The sequence below is a fragment of the Priapulus caudatus genome, unplaced genomic scaffold, assembly GCF_000485595.1.
Source record: "Priapulus caudatus unplaced genomic scaffold, Priapulus_caudatus-5.0.1 Scaffold1055, whole genome shotgun sequence".
NCBI classification, from domain to species: domain Eukaryota; kingdom Metazoa; phylum Priapulida; class Priapulimorpha; order Priapulimorphida; family Priapulidae; genus Priapulus; species Priapulus caudatus.
Genome location: NW_014578116.1, coordinates 77,545 through 84,841, shown reverse-complemented (window position 1 = coordinate 84,841; position 7,297 = coordinate 77,545). Strand labels below are relative to the sequence as shown.

Sequence of the window (7,297 nt, the reverse complement as noted above, 5' to 3'; positions counted from 1 at the left end):
TTCGTGACGTTAGTAAATTTAAACAAATACAATTAAAAATTTAAATTAAAAAAATTGTGATTTTAAACAAAATTGGGCATTTACTCTACCTTTCTCACTAATAACCGTAGGACCAACGGTTAGGGATAGGCTCGGTCCGTAGGACCAACGACCCGTAGGACTATAGATCGGTTCCCTGCTCCACGTGGGGGGCTGTGGGTGGGAGCCTGGAGGCGTAGGGGAATTCTGACTCCGTTGGTTTGCGCGGAGTAATGAGGTAATGCCACAGACTAACGTTACCGTACTCCGTTAGTCTGTGGTAATGCCGGCGGGTGGCGGTGGCGGCTGGCTGCCTGTGCGCGATCACTCGTTGTATTTATAGTGAGCTCTTGCACGCGCGCGACCGCCCTCTGACCTCATTGCTGCCAGGAAGCTGCTGCTGCTGCTTGCTGCTTCCCTGACTGCATCCCAGTGCGCGTTTTGCGACGAGAGCTATCCCGTGCGCGCAGATCCGGCTCTCGGAAGCCACTCGGTGAAATCATTCACGCTGACCGTGTTCCGGACGACTCGTCATTGGTGAACTCCAGGCAAAATATGTCGATCACGCCATGCAGCTGCGCGTTCGTTCTCCCGTCCTTCTGTGACACGTCCGTTCGCCGTTGCGGCGAAACACTCGCCGCGTATCTAGACTGTTGAATTGCGCGCGGCGTTGCGATATTGCGACGTGTCACTGCCGGCGTCCGAGTGCCCCCGCGAAAACAGCGGGAGAACGGCGTAATTTTACGTCACGACCCCTAGTGGTCGCCCGTTTGCCCACCCGATCAGACTAACCGGTCGTGACGCACGAAACCGAAGTTTCCGACTATGCCACGCAGGTGCCCGCATCTAGTCGCCACGTGCAGACGAGCGAGGGATGGCCGGAGTGATGGAGCGACGCAGTAGTCGGTCCAAGCTGGTTCGGCAGGCCGCGGAGATAGCCGACGATGACCACGAGGCGATGGAGGGAAGCAGCGCTGCAGCAGCCGCCTCTGCCGCCGCCACCGCCGACGACGAAGCCCTCGACGACGCCCTCGACGACGCCCTCGACGACGGCGGAGTGCCGCAGATAGTCATCGATACGGTGAGTGTCATTCGTCCGTCCGCGCTGCCGCGTAGTGGCTAGTCTCCAGCTCACTGACAGTGACAGCTGAGGCGTGCAGTGAGAGGCTCGGGCAGTCTCTGAGTTGCTGGCAGCTTCCAGGTGACAGGTCGGAGGTCAGGAATTCTCCTGGTTACAGACGTGGGTGGACCGGAAATTTTCCGGGTCACGGATGGGGTACGGGAATTTTCCAGGTTACAGATACGGGGTACTCGAAGCTCCTCTAGTTTTCAGGAGGGATAGCAGTTGTCTTCGGGTTACAGGCACAGTAAGGGGAATTTCCATGTTTACAGACGGTACAGAAAGTACCCGGATCACAGACGGGTTACGGATGTATACAGTGTATGCATATAGTATAGATGAATGTATACGTAGTGGGTATTCTTCTGGCTGGTTGTTTCTATGTGGTTGTGGCATGTCGACTGTTTTATTTAAATCGGAATATTTACGTCGTCGATGCATCCTTCCATGCACGGAAGCTCGAGTACTCTGATAATTGTGATGAACATAGCATTCATGCTGTGAGTGTGGTGAGGGGATATGCCTCTCTGGGAGCTGTTCATATTTCAATAAGTCGATGTGAAGAGATGTGTTCAGGTCACGATATCAATTCATTCTCAGGATCACACTCCATTAGGAGCTGTCCATAGTTTAATACCTTCATAATCATATAAAGAGTTGTTATCAAAGCACGGTATCAGTCGATATGACCACGCTCCATTAGAAGCTGTCTATAGTTTAAAAGCTCAATATAAAGAGATACAATTTACACTCAGGATTATGCTCAATTAGGAGGCGTTCATAGTTTGATATCATACGGTTTGATATGAAAAGATGTGATCACCGCGCGAAATCAATCCCATGTCGATCCCGTTCTCAGCTGCTGAAGTTTTTGTCTGCATCTGTCACGAGAATCACTATATTGCCTTCATGCTGCTGGCTCCATCAGTAGCAGGAGCAGCAGACCGCTGATCTACGTCTACGGCTGCATAAACACGCCGGCGCACTGTTGCATGGTTACATCTGCCATGGGTCATTGCGTAACCGTTGTGCAACCGATGCTCCCGCTGCGCCACCTGCTGACAAAGCTAGCGGCTAACCCCATTGGTGGGAGTGTTACGTGTGAGTGCCAATCTGTATCTTAACTGCCAGCTGAGTCTGTAAGCGCGACGGTAAGGTTGCTGCTTAGCTCTATACCAAGCAGCCGACGTCTAGCGCCCACAGATATATAATCACCATTAGGGTTTCATCAGGCTGGTACCCTACCACAGAATTCGACTGCACGCGTAGACTACCCCCCCACACCTACCCACCTTTCTGATATCCTACCTCCCTCCCCCCCTTCGTCGTATGTATGTATATCAGGGGTTAATAATGACATTATTATAATGTCATTATTAATAAGGTCACTATTATGAACCCGTCCCCTGATGTATATCTATCAGAATATTCCCTATTATCTACTATATATACTTATCTCTATATCTAGCGTATAAGGAAGATAAGAAGATAATTTATAGGCTCTTGCTGATATCTATCTATCCATCTATCTAACACATCGTGAGTTGAGGGCGGTTAGCTCGGTATGTCATTGATCAGTTTCCGCTAGGCTGCACGTACCCCTCCCCCCCCCCACACACACACACCGCCAGCGTCCGTCAACACGCACGCGCCGTCAGCTACTCTGTGCGTTGAGATTATTTCGCGGAGGCTGCTCGCATCAGCACGGACAATAAATCACGCCCGCGAGGTCATACTTTGTCTATCTGCACTGCCTCACATCCCCCATGCATCACACTATATCCCCGCTCACTGCTTCTTCCCCTGTATCACCCTGTACCCTACCCGCCTCCCACTACATCCCCGCTCACTGTTTCATTCTCTGTATCATTCTGTACCCTACCCGCCTCCCACTACATCCCCGCTCACTGTTTCATTCTCTGTATCATTCTGTACCCTACCCGCCTCCCACTACATCCCCGCTCACTGCTTCATCCTCTGTATCATTCTGTACCCTACCCGCCTCCCACTACATCCCCGCCCGCCTCACTGCTTCATCTCTGTATCACCTGCTACCCTAGCCGCCTCCCACGAGTCCCACTACATTACCCGCCTGCACTGCTTCCATCCTGCTGTATCATTCTGTTACCCTACCCGCCTCCGCACTACATCCCGCTCACTGCTTCATCCTCTGTATCACCCTGTGCTTACCCTACGCGCTCCACTACATCCCCGCTCAATGCTTCATGCCTCTGTATCACTGTACCCTTACCCGCTTTCCATACATCCCTGGTCATCTTCATTCTCTGTACATTCTGTACCCTACCGCCTCCAACTTACATTTTTCCCCGCTCACTCTTTCATCCTCTGCTATCACCCTGTACCCTACCCGTCTCCCACTACATCCCGCCTCATTGCTTCGATCATCCTCCTGTATCACCCTGTACCCCTACCCAGCCTGCCCACTACATCCCCGGCTTGACTGTTTCATTCTCTGCATCACCCTGTACATGGCCGCCTCCACTGCCATCTGCTCCTCTTCATTCCCTGCGCCCATCCTCTCCTCGTCCGAACATTCAACCTGTGTCCCTACTAACCCCCGCTCCTTTAGAAGTTCCATCTTTATTTTTCTGCATCCCTCGCCACGCCCTTCCTTCCTTCTCCTTCTCACTGGTATATTCTCATCCTTCTCTCCCTCTTAATTACCTTTCATCTCGTCTCATACTCCCCTCTGCGTTATTTACTGTACGTCTCCCTCATCACTCCTCATCCTACGCGCCGCCTCACATGCATGCGCCGTGATGGATCATTCGCCTAGTCGCGTGTATTTACTGTGTCACGCACGCGCGGGCGGCGACATCGCGCCGATGCGGCTAACCCTGTTTACATTAAATAATAGCTAATAATCATTATATTATATTAATAGCTACAATGTATTATTTGCTCCTTGATTATATACACACATGCCAAGCAGTTCTTCGGCACGGGCGTGTGGTAGCTGCGTCCGGGTTGAGATTCGATTGGGGAAACAAGCATACACTTCTTTTGTCATTATATATATATATACTATTATATATATATATATATATATATTACTTCATAATATAGGGTTATTTACGACCGTGCCCCCCATATATCAAAGCTGCCTTAAATATTATAATATATAAATAATCTTAAAAAAAAAAAAATATATAGACGAATATATATATCACCTGACAACTGCCGGAGGAAATCGGTGATGCACGTATTGTTATATAGATCCCGCCGTCCACCCGCACTCCCTAAGGAAGAATCATATCGCCTTTCTGCTTACCGTGTTTCAGCACATCTTCCTACTCAACAGTGCCCTCAGGTTTGTTCCGAAAATTAATTGACACAACAGCAAAGAAGATAGAAATAGAGAGGAACGAGAGAGATGAGAGAGAGAGACGCATGGCCATGGAGGAATAGGAGGAAAGCAAGAAGAGAGAGGGAGAAGGAGACAAAGAGCAGGGGAAGAGGGGGGGGGGTGGAAACGCGGCGAAGAGCAAGCGCGCCAAAGGGGACAGGAGGGCACAGTGAGAGGGAGAGCCACTGCGACGGGCGAGACAGGAACAGACAGACAGAAGACAGACGCAGACAGACCAAGACAGACAGACAGACAGAGAGCAGACAGACAAGACAGGACCAGACAGCAGACAGATCAGACAGACAGGTACAGACGACAGACAGGACAGAAGACGGAGACGGACGACCGGAGACCGGAGACGGAGACGGAGACGGAGACGGAGCGCGAGACGGCAGACGGAGACGGTGACGCGTGACGGTGAGCGGTGACGGGGACGGTGACGGTGACGAGGACGGAGGACGGAGAGAGAGATGGGAGAGAGAGATGAGCTGAGAGAGAGAGAGAGAGAAGGGAGAGAAGCAGAGAGCGAGAGCAGAGAGAGATCAGAGAGAGGAGAGAGAGAAGAGAGAGAAAAGAGCGAGAGACCAATGAGAGGCGAGATGTACTATATTATTATATATTATAAGATATAATATATATATAGGCAAAATAGCGAAATATGAACGGGAGGGAGAGAGAGGGGGAGGAGAGAGAGAGAGAGAGAGAGAGAGAGAGACAGATCTAGAGCAAGACAGAGCGAGCGAGAGAGGGACGAGAGAGGCGTCGGAACGAGCGAGTGAGCGTTAGCGCGCGGGCTCTGCGTTCAGCAATCTTCTCATCATCAATCGTCGACTCCCATGTTCGGCGCTCTCAGCCATCGTTATCTGTTCCCCTCACGGAAGCTGATGCTTAGTGCGGGAATGAATGCCACGATATGCATGGGCGGGTGGTGCGGGTGGGGGAGCTGGCCAGCGTCATTCGCTGTTTCTTTGTGAGCCGCACGCGCGGCTGTTGTTACGTATAGGGAGCGTGCCCACTGTGAGATGATGACACTGATACACGGCCATGTATAGGCTATATACGTACAGTACGGTGTAGGATAACAGTACATAGATGTACCTTCACATGCTAAACCGGGCCCCGGCAGTGATACGCAACATGATCACGCCGTGGGTACGCTCGCGTCTGAAGGTCACATCGCAGTAGCACGCCACGCACGCACGCACGCATGCCGCCGCGCTCATTACATGCACGCAGCGCGCCGCCCACGCGGTCAACTACTCGCGCCGGCAATTATTAGGCGTGCGTGGGCACGGCCGCACCCTTGCCCGCACGCGCCGCACGCGCACGCGCGGCGCACACCACACGCACACACACTACACACAGTTGCTTGTCTAGCGATTCGTCAATGAAAATATTTTGCCCTTCACTAGCCGATTATATGCTGAGCGTGTGCGCGCCAGCAGTACTAGTGATGATCATTCAGAATGGCAGAAGCGAGCGATAGAGCTCGTCTCTGTTTGCCTGAGTGAGGCCAGATCTTACTAGAGAAACGTAATTCCCCGCTGCGACGTCTGCTGCTAAACAGCCATCGGAATTTTAATCGTCCCAAACTTGTATAAGTAAATGTATAAAAACCGCACTCGTGTAGAGCATATATATTATATATACTATATATATATATATATATATATATAATATTATACCAAAATATATAGGTTTCATGTCTAATGGGCTTCTTGTTAGGTTTGTTGGTTCTGCCGTATAACCGTGTCGTGCGCGCATATATTATAATACTAATATTATTTAGTATTTATTTACATAATATATATGTTATATAATACTATACACACCACACACACACCACACATATATATACATATTATATATTATATAAATATATATATATAAATGCTGTTGATATTTTTTTTGTCAGGGCCATATGTAAATGATACACGCGTAGTGTTAGAAATCGTATACGTACCTATAACGGTAAAATATAGGACGAAATTGAATCTCGGACCGTGAGTTTTCTTTGGGCCCGCCAATACTAACAGCAGGGCTGCTCGATTCACCGTATGTATTTATAACACCTCCAATCCCTTCACGTTTATTTATGCCTGCATGCTTCGTCTATACTTCTCCTATTTTTCGATGTTTCTTGCATGGTTTGTTTGGTGGCGATTTTCGTCACAACTCCCCCCCCCAAAAATAACAGTAACAAGTACACAGTAACAGCTTGACTCTTTACTATTAACAAAGTATCTTCCACATATTTCTCCCATCTCGCTCTCTCTCCCCTTCTTCCGCTTCCTCTCTGTACCCATCCCCCTCCCCTCTCCCTCTCCCACCTCTCTGTCGTTCTGTCTCTCCCTCCTTCGGTCCATCTCTCTCTTCCTTCCCACCCACTCCCTGTCTTCTTACACCACTCCCTTCAACAAAACTTTTCTTTCCTTCCTCTCTTCTCTCTCTCATCTCTCCTCTCTCTCTCTCTCTCTATCTATCTCTCTCTCTCTCTTATCTCTCTCGTCTCTATCTCTCTCTCTCACTACTCTCTCGTCTCTCTCTTTCTCTCTCTCTCTTTTTCTCTCCTTCTCTCTCTCTCTCTCTCTCTCTCTCTCTCTCTCTCTCTTCTTCTTTTCTACCTCTCTTCTATCACCCCCCTTCACTTCTATCTTGTCTTTGTCTGTGTCGGCCACGTGTGTGTCTTTGCTGTCTCTCTCCCGTTCTTTCTCTCCCTCTCCGCCCCTCTCTTCCACCCTCTTTCCCTCTCTTTTAGTTACTTATCCCCGTGGGTGTTCTACACGCGCGGT

The 7,297-nt window shown here is 49.8% G+C and overlaps 1 protein-coding gene across 1 annotated transcript in view; it reads left to right on the top strand.

Annotated features, from left to right (window-relative positions):
• Positions 1-477: 477 nt before the first annotated feature.
• Positions 478-7,297, top strand: part of LOC106815170 (cAMP-regulated phosphoprotein 21-like) — a gene marked incomplete at its 3' end in the record, with an annotated part of 72,790 nt that continues 65,970 nt past the window's right edge. The window contains exon 1 of the mRNA XM_014819601.1: positions 478-1,099. Coding sequence (XP_014675087.1) covers positions 893-1,099 — 207 coding nt within the window. The remainder of the gene's footprint in view (positions 1,100-7,297) is intronic.